At 42.5% G+C, this 16600-nt stretch overlaps 1 protein-coding gene across 2 annotated transcripts in view; it reads right to left on the bottom strand.

Moving 5' to 3' along the window:
• LOC118112431 (dedicator of cytokinesis protein 2) overlaps positions 1-16600 on the bottom strand; it is a 101591-nt gene that overhangs the window by 51473 nt on the left and 33518 nt on the right. For both annotated transcript variants that reach the window (XM_035161729.2, XM_035161730.2), the window contains 2 exons: positions 5171-5313; positions 6-101 (listed from right to left, as the gene is read on the bottom strand). In XM_035161729.2, coding sequence (XP_035017620.1) covers positions 6-101; positions 5171-5313 — 239 coding nt within the window. The remainder of the gene's footprint in view (positions 1-5; positions 102-5170; positions 5314-16600) is intronic.

The raw sequence follows: 16600 nt of genomic DNA, 5'->3' as shown, positions 1-16600 counted from the left end.
CTCACAATCAGGGCGTGCTCACGACCCATTGTGATGACCGTCTTGTTAATGATCCTCATCAGAGACACCACAATGTCCTGGATGTGCTGAAACGTTTCCCCCTGAGGACAAACGGAGAAAGATGGAGAGGGATGACAGAGGAGGACGGGAGGTTAGAAAACAGATAAAGATTGTTAGGTTTCCTCAAGTATTCACTCAAATGAAAACACACAGTTGAAGAACAGCCACTGTCCGACTGAGGCAGCGTCTGCTCAGGCATAATGTCGGTGCTGCTTCTGGGAAAATGTCCACACTTTTTCTCTTCTAGACTTTGCAGACTCATCAGGTTTTCGTTTGTTTTCTCCTCTAACTAAAACTCACTCGGGTTCTGAATGGATGGATGGCTGATCACATGAAATATTGAAGAGAATAGAGTTCTCTGAATCTCAACTTTAAAACTCCACTCACTTTTGAAAAAATGTTCTATTCAGTTAATCGACTTCAGTGTAGACACTTGAACCATAAAAGGCAATTTTTGTGCTGACCTGTTTTCATATGGTTATCGTGTCATGTTTCTCTTTCTGCATCCGCCCACGAGGGAAAGGAAAGGGATGAGACGTTTGAAGACTGTCTTAGTGCCCAGACCCGTCTGTTTCCTAGATATAATGTTTAAATAACTGTTTGTCAACTGCATGGCCGAGTGGTTATTGGCAGCTTAACTTAAGTGAGAGCCTGCACACAAGACCGAACGCATTCTGGTTGTTTAGTCCATTTAGGACAAAAGAAATAGTGCAATAGTGGACAATTGTTGAGCCCATAGAAATAGGAGTCTTTAAAATGATATTCACCTAACGTTAATACTCTCGTGGTGGAGACCTCGACTGAGATATTGTGCTTTTTACGTTTGCTGACCTGTGAAGGGTGCAATTTAAGAGGAATGGGGCCTGAAAAATGACACATTCAAAAATGGGACAATGGCCTTTCTCTATTAAAAACGCACACACACCCACACACAAACAGTAGTCTGCTGCAATGAAGATCTACCACGGAGGCTGACTCAGACTAAAGAATCTGTTACATCCAAACACACGTAAGCATTAGTGCCGCTGGGCATATTTTGTGTGTGTGTGTGTGTGTGTGTGAGTGTGTGCTTTTTGGTGTGAATCCTTCTTAGCATAATCTGACCCAATTATACATGTGTGTACATTGTAGGTTTGTATGTCCTTGTAGGAGCTGATCAGCAAAGCATAAAAAAGAAGAGCGAAGGTCTAAAAATACTAGAAGTAGGTAAAAAAGGTCTCAAGTTCAAAGTTTAAACCCATCATGCTCAGTGCGACAGTGTGTGTGTGTCTGTGTGTCTGTGTGTGACGGCGTGGTTGTTTGGCTGCCGGTATGTTTGCGTGTTTGTGAGAGTGCCGTCCTGATGCGAGATGATTTGAAGGGCCTGATGAGAATGGAATCAGTTATGCATGATTAAACCACTATAAATGCACTCACAGCCACAGGACACAACTGTGGAAGTGTGTGTGTGTCCAACGCACTCAGTAAGACACGCACACACCTACAAGCTCATGCTCAGCTAGTTAGGTTAAGGCCCAGCTGTTGATTCTAAATAAGCCAAAGTCTTTCTGGCTCACTGTAGGAATTTCAGTCTACTGGAAAGAGTTTTTTCAGAGATGCTCTCGCTCTCTCGCTCTCTCCTGCAGAACAGAAACACATAACTCAACAGTTGTATATGTCAGTTGATCAAAACTATACCTGGTTTATTATCTGTATTAGCATCATGATACACAAAACAGAAAAACAGAAAGCAATGGGTTGGGGGTAGAGGAAAGATAAAAGCAAGAAATCTCTGTTGAGCCATGTCTCTGTTAGTATCCTCCCTTTATCAAACACAAACGTTACTCATCACAAACTCTCCTACTGACATGGGCATTTGTCTGTTGCCTTGTCTTCTCCTCCATCTCTGTTTGTCTATGAGAATCCCTATAATTTGGAGACATCTGTTGACTGACAGCTTAATCAGGTACCACCCAGAGAAGAAAAGAGAGATGGGTGGAAAACAAAGGGAAGAGATAGTACGTGATGAAGCGAAAACATCTCCTGCCACCATCTCCTCTTCTTCTGTTACTTCTGTCTCCGAGCACCTGTTCTCTTTCTCCCGTCCTTCAAAAATCTCCCTGTCTGCCTGTTTTGTTTGTTATAAAATCCCTTAACCTTATTGTTTATGAAATTAACTTTATTCCCCTCTGTTTGTTTAGCTGTTAACGCTCAGTCCTGATTCCCTGTTTTTATCATTGTCCTTGAACGGCCATCAGCAGACTTCATTTGTCTCAACTTTTCTGCTCTTGTGCATTTTTCCCTCTGAAAAGTTTTAAAAACTAATCTTACATATTTTGCTTCTTTCTCCAGATAAGACAACGATGTGTTAGAGGGGCTTTTGATAAGTGATGTATTTTCTTTGACTGGACTTGAATACACACATTTAGATTAAGAATTAGATATGAGAGCCAGTCCTCATCCTGACAGTGTCTCTAACACTTTGATACAAGAACCAAACAGTACAATTTTTTATCTAAAGGCCATCCCCCAGATTGATATGGTCGCAATTTTCATCACGCTCGGGATGGAAATTAACCTGAAAGGCTGTTATCAAAAGGATAAAGTCGTTTAAACACAGGAAATCTGATCAATTGCTAAAACTTAACTGCTTTCCAATTGATCGGCAACTGAAAAGATAATGGATCTTAAAAATATGACGATCAAACTGTGTTTCAAGGCAAAACAACAAATTTGCCCTCCAAAAGCTAACAGCTAATTAGCTAACAGCCAAAGTTAGCATTTGGTTACTTAATAGCCAACATTACTGTTCGATACTGCTGTGATACTAAAGGAAAGGTGTTTTAATTCTCAAATGTCCGATCAACCCACATTTTGGACATATTTATGTAAACCTGTAAGTTAAAGATAAGATGAGATAAGATAATCCTTTATTACTCCCACGATTGGGAAATTTGCAGATGGAACACAGCCGGCATGAAGCACTTGTCATCCATAGGGCACAGACATTAGAGAAACCAAACACGTAAAAAGAAGAATAAAAATTCATTTTAAAAAGACGAAGTTAGAGGGAAACAGGCTCAAAGTGAGTGAGAGCTGCTCTGTAACAAGCTGCCACTAGCGAGGAGCGATCTTTCAACAATATATTAACAGGATGTAATTTAGCTAGCCAATCGACGTTAAACTGTTTTGCCGTCTGTTCACCCAACCTTTAAAATGTTCTGGTTGAACCAGTAACAATCCCAAGAACACATATTTCTGTGTAATGTTCAAGTTCAAGCTGTCCTAACATCCGCTGTAACTAGTAAAGTAGCGATATCTTGACAATGTCCAATGTTTCAATCCAGATTTTCACTATCTTTAGTTGCTGATCAATTGTGAGGCAGTGAAATGATAATGAGATGTCAGATTTGGACTTGCTACCTGGAACCCAGCAGTAGCCGATATGACATTATCTATGACGCCTACGACATGACATTAGAGGAAAATGTCTGCAGTGTGAATTCTCAGAACTTGTCGTCCAACAGTCGACATTAGTCTCACGTAGTTCTGATGGAAAACCTGTGTGAGGCTGCGTATCATTGGTTTTGTAGTCTGCACATTGTTGTATGTATCATATCTTTTTGGACAGTCTGCCACTGCTTATGTTTTGATATCTCAACTGACTCAAACTCATCTCATTATTACTTCTCTCACTTTCTCTTTCTCCTGGCTCATCTTCATTAGTGCTATCCAAATAAATAGAGCTGGAAAAAAGGAGCCATACCTTCTCTGCAAAGACTCAGCAGGCTGTCAACAACTTGCAGTAGCAATTAAGAATCCCTCGGCTGGATACCGCTGATGTATTTGTTGTGTGCATGTGCGAGTATTAAAGATGTTTAGTTTGAGAGCGTACCGAGGTTTTGTTCCAGCAGACTAACATGCAGCGACACGTTTGAAACAAAAAACAATTTGTTTCTAATTGGTCAAGGCCTGCTTCGTTGCATGGCTGTGAGCCTGAAAACGAAATAGCTTAGGGCCAGGCACTACATTCTTAAGGAGGCAAGATCTGATTTGCTGGTACGGAGCTCGGGGGTAGTTCAAATTAATTTCTATGATTCTGAAAAGATAAAGGAAATGTCTTCTTATACTTGACTCTTATATTCTCCCAATAACAATGTTAGAGGGATGATGTTGTGTTGTTTCAGAGCAAACAAGGCTTGACAGTTCAGCCACTCACCTGTTTCTGTTCACTGGTACACATTATAGACTGTATATAAAGATGGATGACATGACACTTCCCCAGTGAAGCCAAAGTGGCTGGCTGCTGTATAGGTCATAAATCCTACCTCCTCTATGTTAGTGGATGGGTAATGGGCCAAACTAAAAAGTCAAAGTGCATGTCAAATACATTTTACTCAAAGATGGTTTCTGTCATTTCTTATCACGCTGATGGATGTCCAAGTGTTAATTTCTTCAAAGTTTGGTTGGGCGAGACTGACTCGCGATTGGTCGAGAGCGTGTGCATCAGCGAGACATTGGTAGTGCAGTCTATGTGGTTGCGTTAAATGGGAGCACTTTATGTTCATTATTGTCCTGGTTGTTTGGTTGTATCTAATTTTTATACAAATTGTGTTGAGAAAAACAGAAACTGGTGTTGCTGCTGCTTCTGGCATCAGAGTGAATCAACAGGGTTTCCCCTCGAGTTACGACAAACACGATCTGATTTTGTTTGCTTCTTGACATTTGATTGTTTCTGTGGGAAACTGTATCTTCCGTTATAAAAGGAAAAAAAGACACATGTCAGTCATAGAATGAATGTTGGACAAGGCAAAGGATTGGAAAACTACACAGAAGACCTGTAAGGAAAAGAAAAGGAAATGAGGAATGAGAGGAGAAATGAGGTGACAATGTAGAGCGAAAGAAAGAACAAGTTGGTATCCTGCCTCAAGATGTGATTAGGGGCTGGCTGTGCTATATTTGCAATGACAGGAACAACGTGTCATTAAACACCTACTGCAAAAATGTAGGTGTGTGGCCTAAGCAATCTCAACTCTCAATATTTCCTGACAAATCATTGCAACTGTCTACTCTGAATCCAGGTAAATGATAAATAGACGTCGACAGACACATGTATTTTTGCGTGTCTCACCACATTGTTCCGGCTGAGGACCTCCAGAATGTTGTTGAGCAGCTCCAGGCTGTTCCTCCTCTCATCATGAGGCCCGTCAGCCATGCTGGCCAATGCCCCGCTCAACTCCCGCAGCATCATGGGTAACAGCACATCACGGCACTCTGAGGGAGCAGAATCACACATGGTCAAAGATGACAGGTTTGATAAGAAGACACACAGTAATAGCGGCAGTGGCAGGGTAGGACGGGTCGTCCGCTGGCCAGAAGGTTAATGGTTCAATCCCTGTCTCCCCCATTGAACGAGGCACTAAACCCCAAATTGCCCCTGTTGGCTGTGTTGTCAGTGTATGATAAAGTGCTGCATAAAGATGCACTGTAGGAATGAATATGGGTGAATGGCAAAACTGTTCTGTAAAGCTCTTGGAGTAAAAAATAAGTAAAACATGAATTCAGATCATTTACCATTTAGTAAAGGAGGCAGATTTTTTTTTTTAACTTCAGAGTCTGCACGAAAAAAGTAGTGTAGAGATAGCGTTGGATGAAGTGGTCTGTTATTTACTTCTTTTAAAGAAAACCTTCAAATGGGGGTGGGCAGCCTCTTGTCTGATAGGCTCGCGTTCAATCTCTTGACCTTTTGCCTTTATCAGATAGTGATAGTTGAGAGACAGGGAGAGAGAGGAGTCAAACTGGGGATCTATTTAGGGCATTCGTCTATCAGGTCGCCACAGACTAAAATGTCTTTAAAAGGTCCTTTCTGGCAATATGCCTGTCAGGTCAGTCAGGGTGAAGGTGACTGTCAGGAAAAGGAAAGTGGAGCATTGTGCTTTCGAAGGGAATGGACAAGTTTGCAGGGACGCACTCACAGTAATGAAAAAGGCCAATCTTAAGCCTCATTACAGCGGGAAACAGCAGCTAAACTGGACGAGTTACAAGGACAAATGCATAAATGAGCAAGATTAAAGCTCTTTGGTGGAGTTTGTGTCCAACAAGCAGCTTTCACGGGACTTCATTTTGGCGGAGACAATGTTATGCAGGCAGGTTTTGGGGAGAGCAAAGTTGAAACCTCCTTCAGAAGGATAATTTGTGAAAGAGCACTTTGTTACCACTCCAAACCGCTGGAACCAGACAAAGTACAATGGTTCAAAAGTTTCAGTTTGTCTCGAGGACCGGTGCTTAACTATTCTCCAAATCCTTTATGGGTGTTAATTGTTCCCAGCTCTTCTCTGGGGGTTGTTCAAAGTCATTCATAGGAAATCACTAAAGGAGTATAGCAGCAGATGTACTGCAGGGAAAAAAGTGGAGAAAAAGCAGAAGAGAGTAAAGGATGTGCCATTTGAGCAGTTTTCATTAAGCAGTTCCCAATTTCCTGAAATCCACCAGTCTAATAAATTTCATGAGTGAATATCTTTTCTTCACATTCTGTTCGGCTTCTTTTTTTTTAAAGTGTCATTTATCTTGTCAAAAGTTATTTCCTACTCGGTCGTAAAGTTCAGATTGGAACGGTGTCGTCCTCATAAGGTGTATGATGAAACAATGTGCTCATTATTGGTTATAATGACTCCGATATAATTTTATGGAATACTTAGGGAGATCCTGCTTTGAAATGTGAATATAACCGATGTATCAACCAGTGTTTGAACAATGACCTTATTGAACTTAAAAAACTAAATAAAATGATGGGATAGAAGCCAGACATGACTCAGCAGTTTATTCAAATGACTCAGCTCTTAGAGTTCGGCTTTGATTTCTTTTTTCCAAAGCACAACATGAACTTTCAAATTGATGAATGCATTTATTTATTGTCCCACATCATTATTCTAAGTGCAGCACACGAGACCTATTAAAACAGTCTTTGTTCTCAGCGTTTATTTAAAACTCAAAACCGTTTCTCTAAATATATGTTCAAAGGTTTCCTGTGCGGCTGAACATAAAAACAGGGCCAAAACCAAAATATGTTTTTTAAAACTTTCTAAACCTTCGACTTCATTGAGAAGGTATTGATAACTCGGCTTTTGAAACCATGTAATATTTTCTTATTTGATGATTTAATGATGCATCACACTGCTAGGGGCAATTCAAATCATTGATTTTTGAGAAGGCCACCCTTCTCTGATTATCATCAGTGGTGTTCAGGCATCAGCAGCCTTTCAGATTATGATGAAGTTAAATAATTAAAGCTGATAACATTATATTTATAGGCAACTGTATCTCAACAGCAATTCAAAGGATTTCTGTTCAGCAGATTTGCCTTTGTTGGCTTTGGATTATGGATCACACACACAGGGTCAAATTTAAAAAGTCAATACAAACTAGTTTAAAAATATATATAAGAAAAACTTATCATTCTCGTTTTCTTTCAGTTGCCTTCCTTGACCCCCCCCCAACAGACACAAACCTCCCTCACCCCATCCCTCTCTTGTAGCCGCAGGTAGACAGAGCCCATTAAAAGCTCATTTGGACGGATGCTCGTTAGTTCCATTATTAACTGATCCAAGCCTCCTCGCCTGCTGAGTGGACCCTCGTCACAACAGTCACTCCATCACACTAACATGCAGAGGAATCAGATGAGTCACTGGACGCCCTCAGAGACACAGAGACACAGAGGGAGGAGACGGAGACGGAGGATGAGTCTGGACCGGTACGGGAGGATGAGCAAATGCTGGGAATGATCGGATGAAAAACAAAAGTTGTAGCCTAGCACCATGCAATTGAAACATCACACTTTATAATGTGAACATTTCGAAAGACAAATTAAACGTGTTGAAAGAAGCCCGCAGGTGTGTGGCCTTTGGAGAGTGGTGTTTTAGATACTTTGTTTTAGTGGAAGCCCTGCTAAACCCGTTTAATCCATCACAGCAGAAACTCATCATCTTTTGTCCTTTCACACAGAGGAAACAATGTGTTTTATAGCTGTATTTTTGTGCGCACAAGCTGAAGAATTAATCCATCTGCCTTCCGGGAGCTGGATGTGCCATTAAAACTGTGGAGCGCTCCATTCCCCCGGTGGAATGACCCCAAAGCCACCTGCTTCTTTATTTCTATTGATTTAAGAAACAAACCCAGCTGATGCTGCGAGGTTGCAACATGTTCAGGGGTAGAGGAAGTGAATTAGAGAGGAGACGGGGGGGGTTGAACGGGTATGTAGCTGTGTAATATACTGTGTGCTTTTTGTTTTTACTGTGTCAGGAGGCAGCCGGAATGGGAAAATAACCACAGTACAGCAGGTTTCAAGGTCTATGTCTTGCCTCACTGACCTTATGTGAACGTGCTGCAAGATGGAACAATACATTTACTGAAGCTCCACTCATTGAATTACTGCACGTTGAGTATTTTGTCACTTTTAGTAAAGAAGAAGGCTTGACTGGCAATTATCTTGTGTTACTAGTCACTATGGAGGTATTTTTACTGTCCCGAACAATATAGATTTTTGGGGGCTGATGTTGATACAGATGTTAGGGAGGATAACTATTCAATACCAATATATCTGCTTTTAAAATAAAAGTTATCATATCATCTATCATATCATCAAGCATAAACGCTGATACGAATATGTCAACGAAAGGCTCATATTGGCCAATAACAACTGATATATACACTGTGAAAACAATGTGTATTTTTGTATTGTTTACATATAATTAAATGAATTAACATTCAATTAAGGCTTTAATTTAATCGTTATTGTCGTGTTACATTGATTTACAGATCACAACTTTTATTCTATGGTTACTATTTTTTATATTTTAATGTTTGATCATTTTACGGCATTTACAATTATTTAGAAAAATATTTAATCTTTCAAGCTCCAATTCATAGAAAACTGAAATCAAGAAAAATCACTGAGGTGGAATTGAGAGTTAAGCTCCTAACAGAAAGGGAAACTTTAGACTTTGTATGTACTGAGCTTCTTGTCCTTGCTGACAATCCGCTTGCCTGTGGTTGACCTCTCTATGAACTACCTGCTGACACTGGAAGAATATGTTGTCATTGCTTTTAATGGAAATGACATACTCTTCTGGGAGAATTTACAGTATATGCAGGTTAAAACACCCTTTAGTTTAGTCAGCGGCTTCTTCTCAGCTTAAGATTCAGAACACATGTAGGAGACCAAAAGCATCTTAATAGCCTGCTCCTCTCTTGAGTCCCTCGACTTTCACAGATCTGTCCGGGTGGATATTGTCTGTTTTGATCTCGCTTAGAGTCGCCCCTCCTTCAAATCGCCTCTGGAGCCTCCTGGATATGAGCATCAATAGTGATGAAGCACAGGCTGCCTTGGTAATGCTCCGTCAAGACTAGTTGATCGTGTCGGGTCCCTGATGTGGAGCAGCGCCTTTAACTTAACAGGTATTTCTCTCATTTGGCCTCGAACAAAGTCAAGAATGTAAATATCCACTGCTGCAGCCTGAGTGGTAGGCTTCTCAGAGACGGCTTTGAACTGCACCATTGTCCTGGGGGCTGTCAGTCTTGTAACGAACACCAGCTACAATGGCGTGCTGCAGGTGTAGGTCGTTCTTCAAGAGGACATTTGAAATCCCTCCCATTTCAAGGACTTCCTGCTCTAGGGCACTGCACCGTGGCTGATTGTACAAGAGCGGGAAAAGAACAATCCTTGCACCCAAATGAGAAGCTTTTTTTCCCCTTCTAAAAACAAATGATGCTTCCTCACAGTAGATCAAGTCAGAGGTGCAATTAAACATGATGGATGCCGGCTGCATTTCCCCTCAGACTATTTAAAACAGATATTGCAGGAGCAAATACTGTGAGGGAAAGAGCGGAGCCGATTTCCTATTTGCTGACTCTGTACGTGTGCTTCCACACCATCCATCTTGATTCACATTTATTGTCCTTACATAACAAGAAATGTAAAAGTAAGCATCAATAACCAATCAACAGTTCTGTGCTGTCACAAGTGTTTTGAAAGTTTGATGTGATCTATGAAAGAATTCAACGTAACATTTTCATGCCGTTGGAAAAGACGCAGTTCGGCACGGACGGACCAGCAAACTCAAAGAGACACGTGAGAACAAAATGTTCATGAGCATTCACGTTCCTTTACACACTTGTGTTTCTAGGTTCCACTCTCCTGAGCGAGCTTGGTTGCATTTGGTGTGGAACAGCCCGCGGTGCAACAGCGCAGTAAATCAATTCAGCCATGCTGCAGAAGAAAGCTTTGGCAACACGTATACTGACAGACAAATGGAAATCAAGGTCTTGGGGCAAACATCAAGATGCAGTTTTTTTTCATCTAGCCTCCACCGTTTGCAGACAAAGACACACACAGGTGACGACATATATTCAAAACCCATACCAAGAGAGCTTCGAGGACTCATCTATATTCACCAACTGTCTTTTCATCCTGGACCTAATCTCACACTCGTAATACCGATGTGCGTCCACGTCCCCAAGTGTGACTTGTCCTTTTTGTTTCCAACTTGGTGTTTCGCCGCTGTTTGATGTGTGAGAGCTGGAATCTCTCTGTGCGTGTGTGTGTGTGTGAGAGTGTGGCTATGTGTTTGGGTTACCAAGAGCAGACAGCCGCCAGCGCTGGCAGGCCACCGTGGAGAGCAGCTTTGATGGCTCAGCAGCGAGCTCATCCCTTCTCCCTGTTCATATTTTTTCATTTGACAGCCAAGCACAATAAACTATAGCACATGATAATGAGATGCGCTCCAAATTTCTAAGACCCATATAAATCTGAGGACGTCTTCCTCTCTTTCTCTCCAAGCCCTCCCTCCCTCCCCTCCCTTTGGTTGCCATCCTTTGCTTTGGGGAAGATGGAGTGATAGAACAGATGATAATGAGGAGGATTGGAGGCGCGGAGATGAGTAAATCTCTGGGAGTTGAGACGGGGCTGGAACCGAGCCAACTGTCTCCCTGCTCCTGTGATGACTAAATGTCTCTCTCAGCAGGTTTCTCATTCCTCCGTGTCACTTTGGATGTCATCCTCTCATCCACTCTCACGCCATCTTTCATTTATCTTCCTCCCTACTTGTTCCCCTTTTTCCCTTGGTCCATCTTAAAACACCATTTGGAATTTAAAGCCCCGCATTTACTATTTGTACATTGGTCGTGCCCGACTGTCTGCACTTGTCTCGCTCCCTCTTTTTTTAATAAATCGCTGGTTTAATCTTGTGCGGTGATAAAACATATTTGACGCGCATGATTTGTAAAAGCAAGAAAGCTGTCTGGAAATGGTTTAGTAGGATAATATTATTTTTTTCATAGAACTGCATAAAATTGTCTCTCCTGTGCGGATGAGTGGTCTCCGGAAAGTACAGGCCGATAAGTTACAGATGATAGTGCCCTGCTGAGTGATGGTGATATACAGTGGCAATGATCTTTGAAAGTATACTTTTCAACGCCGAGTTTTTCCTGGGATGCTGATAAGACCCGGTACAGAACAAATACTGTCAGCAAAACCAGAGTAAACACAATCGCAGTACATGGTGCTTTTCCTCACACCATACACACAGAGGCACACACACGCAGACGGAAACTTACTTCAGCAAGAAACTAAGAACTACTGTATATGAATAACAACTATCCATCCATCAATTCATTGTCTTACACTTATCTGGCTCAGGTAGTGGAGGTAGCCGGACATGTAGGGTATCCCAGACGTCCTTCTCCCTAGCCCAATTTCCATCGCTTCCTGGGGGATCTTGAGGCGTTACCCACTCAGATGGGATATGTAATCCAACCAGCAAGATCTGGGTCTACCCCGGGGTCTCCTCCAATTTGGGCATGCCTGGCAAACCTCTGAACGATGGCGCCCAGGAAGTATCCCGAGTAGATGCCCCAACCACCTAAACTGTCCCCTTTCAATGGGAAGGAGCAGTGGTTCTAGTTTCGAGCTCCCTCCTGATGTGTGAACTCACCCTCTTACGATGAGCCCAGCCACCCAAACGCGTAGAAAACTAATTTCGGCCACTTGTATTTCTACGACGCCACACCGACCCGCCTGTTCGTCTCGTGCTTCATCCTCCCCGTGCACAAGAACCAGAGATACTTAAACTCCTTCAGGGGCATCAACCCAACCCCAACCCGGAGAGGTGAATCTACTGTTTTCCATCAGAGAACCAGGGCCTCCCAATGGAGGAGCTGACTCTCCTCCCGACTGCTTCACAATCAGCTGCAAACTGCTCCAGAGCACAATGGAGGTCACTGCCTGATGAAGCCAACAGACCCACATCCTCTGCAAAAATCAGGGATGCACTGAAAACCAGTCCATGACAATCCCGAACAGAACTGGAATAACACCAGGTATATGTTAATATTTGCTCATTTGTCCAGGCAGATCTGGGCATGTTTGTCATGTTTACGGCAAAAACAAAGATTTGCTGCAAGGATACCAAGATACTATTACTCAGATAATCCCTTTTGTTTTTTAGATGCCGAATCACTTATTATGCCCCATGTTTCAAACGGCGTGTATATTATCTTTCCGCTCGTCTTCGTGAGTCACCCACTGATTGACACCTCCTGGCTGCTCACTCTTCCACACAACTATTGAAGTGATTGACCAATTAGTCTGTTGATGACATTTACTGATACGGTGTTTTGATCAATTAAACCGAGGCAGATCAATGCTACATGAATCCCTTGAGGTGAAGCAGCCCACTGCTTTGACTGATGGTCAGACTTACTCCCAGTGTCCTCTAATGGGACAGTGAAACATTCAAAAGCTGTGGTTCTGATGAAGTCTATACACATCTGATCTTAGCTTTTAAAATCGTTTCGTATTGTTCAGATTATATAATCTGTAAATCTTCATTCATATCACATAAGAATATTATTCCCAATCTTCTCTGACTGCTATAGTAATTTATCTCTCATCTCAAACAACCCATCTACAGCCTCATCACTGCCTCAGCGACCTGAGTCCCAGGGTGGTGAACCCCAGCTGGATATTCACTCTTGGGTTGAGAGTCGGCCCACAGAGCTGTGCATCCTTTGACAGCACCAAGCTGTTTTGTCAGGATGCTCCTGAGCCGAGTGAACGTTAAAGCATCAGTACCAAACAAGTGAATGGGCGAGTACACTCATACAATGACCATTGTGTCCCCGTCCCTGTCTGCATTAATTTCCCCATGAGACACAAGCGTGGATCAGACTGTAGATGAGATGGTGGGAGAGAGTGAGGCAGAGGCATTTCCCAAAGTGACAAAACTCCATTCACTTCTTTCCTCGATTCATCTCATCCATCCCTGTTTTCTTCCTGTGTTTCATCCTCAACCTCCCAAACTACATCCCCGTAGAGACTGAATGACAACAACTACCCCCCCTCTCATTAACCTTCTGGTACCATCAACTCACAACTCTACAGTCAGCACAGCTATTTTGGGTCAGGCTGTACAACAACAGTCAAAAATCATTTTTGCAGATGGCTTCTCTGCTGTCAAACACCGCACCGTGTGCTTGACAGCATATATCCGACCCCCACACACACACACACAGCTTCCGACCCAATTTCAATTCATAATTCTCTGACAGGTAAAGCAAGCACTTTTTGCCTGGTGTTCGTGAGCATGATCTCACTGCATTAACAGTACGGCATGACATGAACCCTAATGTGATGTAACGATGGCTAATGTAATGCAAGTCTTCACGTAATAATGTATCAGCGTGAGAGGTGAGGAGCGGAGAGGCACTTTAAGACTGCTTGAAGATACACGGCAGCCGTATGACTATTACATTTTATATTTATTATTTCACGATTCATGTGTCGGTCTCTTAAAACGTCTATAAAATGGGAACATGGACACTTACTGGATCACCAAACCACACGCATGCACTCTCACGGAACCCTGAGCTGCTGTAAAACTGTCTGCTTTGACATTATCACGGCATCTCCAGCTGCTTTGGTTACAACAAACAGTAAATGCTGTTCACTTGTGGTGCATGCAAACACTCAATTACTCTCAGGGTACCCCTCGCACATTAATCACACATGGAGAGGCACACGTCTCGAGAATCGTCCATCCAATCGCCCCAAGGAAGTGCAGTGCTGACTTTGGAGTGAATTTGGACACGCGGTACGTTTAATATGAATACATTTTGAAATAACAGGCTGGGCCTCATCAACCTAAGTGACATTGTCAATCACGACAACAGCACATTCATGACAACGGCAACCGCCACTCCTGTTCGGGGACGCTGCGTGCTGGGTCGAGCTCCACCGAGCAGCTCCTTCAGCAGCAGCGGTGGCGCGGCTTCAGGGTTCTGCGGACTGGTCTTTACTTGCCGCGGCTGCCCACCAGCACAATCACAGGCCAAGCAAACACCCCATTCTTAACAGGCCCATTTCCAAAAGACACTGCTCTTATGTCGTTAAAGATGTTGACACACAAGTAAAGGCGTTACATCTTGATTGATAGTCTATATCTTTGTCTTTTAAAGCTCTCTCGGAAGCCAGATGTAGAAAACCACATTCACTGTATCTGGGGCCTAAAGTGACCCGTCGCTAATGCTGATTGGTGGAGAGTGTGCGTACAACCAAGATCACTCTGCACTGATTAAATCCTGACGATAATAACTGTACAGTACATCACTCATTCATAATGATCGAGCGTCGACATGCATCTGTTAAGTAATCACAGCAGGAGGATATATAGGCACGGGTGTGAACAAGGTCAATTATACTGTATAAAGTGTTGCAGTAAAATGCCAGCAATTTAAGTAATGAGATTTCTGATGTTTATATGGATTACTGTGATAAATAAAAAAAAATAATTACACTAGAGAGGGCACAAGCAGCTTGTTTTTTTTTAATTTTCTGCCTCATGGGTTATTCCTATGCCGAGACATACCTTGCCGTAACAGTTAATCTTACAAGCGAATTACACTGAAACACTTGGGGTTTCTTTTAATCCGTTTATTGTGAACTACAAGACGAGTGACACGACAGCAGCCTTTTTCTCCAGCTGTACAGATGGACAAGGGGAAATGGCGGCCCAGCGGAGAAGAGGGTTAGTGGATTGAATCAGGGACTTTGACCAGCTTTGGGAAATGAGTGGGCAAACAAAATGACAGACTCATCCCGCTGTCCCTCTGCTCTTTGCTCTCCCTGACCTCTCGTCCTGCCAGCGTGGATGCTCTCAATCTGTCCCAGTGATTGCCTGATGGCATTATAATTTGCCTAAATTAAGCCATAATGCGCCTGGTAAATTTAATTTGGTCTCAAAACCAGATTAACCCACGTGACAGGATGCACATGTGTATCTGTGCATGTGCGCCAGCTTATGCGTATGCGTGCGTTGTATGTGTTTGTGTGTGTGTGTGTGTACGCAGTATGTTCTTGCCAAGGCCCCTAATCCGGGGGCCGTATGCTGAATAAATCAGGGGTATTTTTGAGTGAGCGAAGAAAAAAATAAATCCCTTCAAATACTGCTCATGTATGCAACCAGAAAAACAAATACATAGACAAACAAAAATCACAGTTTTGGATGAACACACACAAACACATGGGACAATGGGACAGGACCTCAATACAAGCATAGCATCTATTTTCCTCATAGGAAGCAAAAAACAACTGTATAAGCAAGTATGTAACGTAGATTACATATCTTACATACATTACAGTAGTTAAAGAGGCAAACTCTCATCAGTCTTGATTCGTTAATAGCGTACAAAAGTAATAGTATTGCAAAAATAAAAGTACTGCAAAGTTTGTATATATTCAGCGTCTTCAGTAGTAACTGCGTCCCTTTGACTACATTCCCATTAAACAAATGCTGTATTGAGTTACTGTCAATGCAAACCACACATTTCCTACTGGTGCAGCTTCACATTAAAAACATTTTTATTGTGAAGTAGTCGCAGGAAATGTATTGTAAGTCAGTGAGTTTAGCACTTACTACGATTAAGTAAGTATATGTACAAAACAAGACAACAGACCCCTTTTGCATGTTTTGAGATCAGTTTGAAATCAGATAAAAGGCCGTGGCAAAAAGTAAAGTTTGCCTTCTCGATTTAAAAGAACCGAGAGTTACAGCGGACCAGCTGCTCTCTGGAAGCTTGTTCCGGATATGTGGAGCATAAAAACTGAACGCTGCCTCTCCATGTTTAATTTTGACTCTGGGGACCGAGAGCGGACCTGAGGCGTTTGGATGGTTCAGAACTCGGCAGCAGATCAGAGATATGTTTTTTGGCCCTAAACCGTTCAGTGCTTTTAAACCAACAGCACTATTCTCAAGTCAATTCACCTGGAAGAAGAAACATGTCGAGGATTTGTAAAAGATCTGAGGCCATGCAATTAGAGACAATTCTGTAAAATCCTGTTGGCAGTAGTATTGAGGCTGCAGGAGGAGGATTTCAGATGTTCTGATGTTTTTTTCTGGTTGATCGGATCAAATTGTGTCGACCCTCTTCAATTGATTTGAAGACTCAGATATCCTGCAGCTGATATGGAGGCAAACTCACTGCAGAAACTCAGGGGCCACTGACTTCTGTC

This window comes from Hippoglossus stenolepis, chromosome 7 (genome assembly GCF_022539355.2).
Source record: "Hippoglossus stenolepis isolate QCI-W04-F060 chromosome 7, HSTE1.2, whole genome shotgun sequence".
In the NCBI taxonomy this organism is placed as follows: Eukaryota; Metazoa; Chordata; class Actinopteri; order Pleuronectiformes; family Pleuronectidae; genus Hippoglossus; species Hippoglossus stenolepis.
This window is presented reverse-complemented; position numbering and strand designations above follow the sequence as displayed.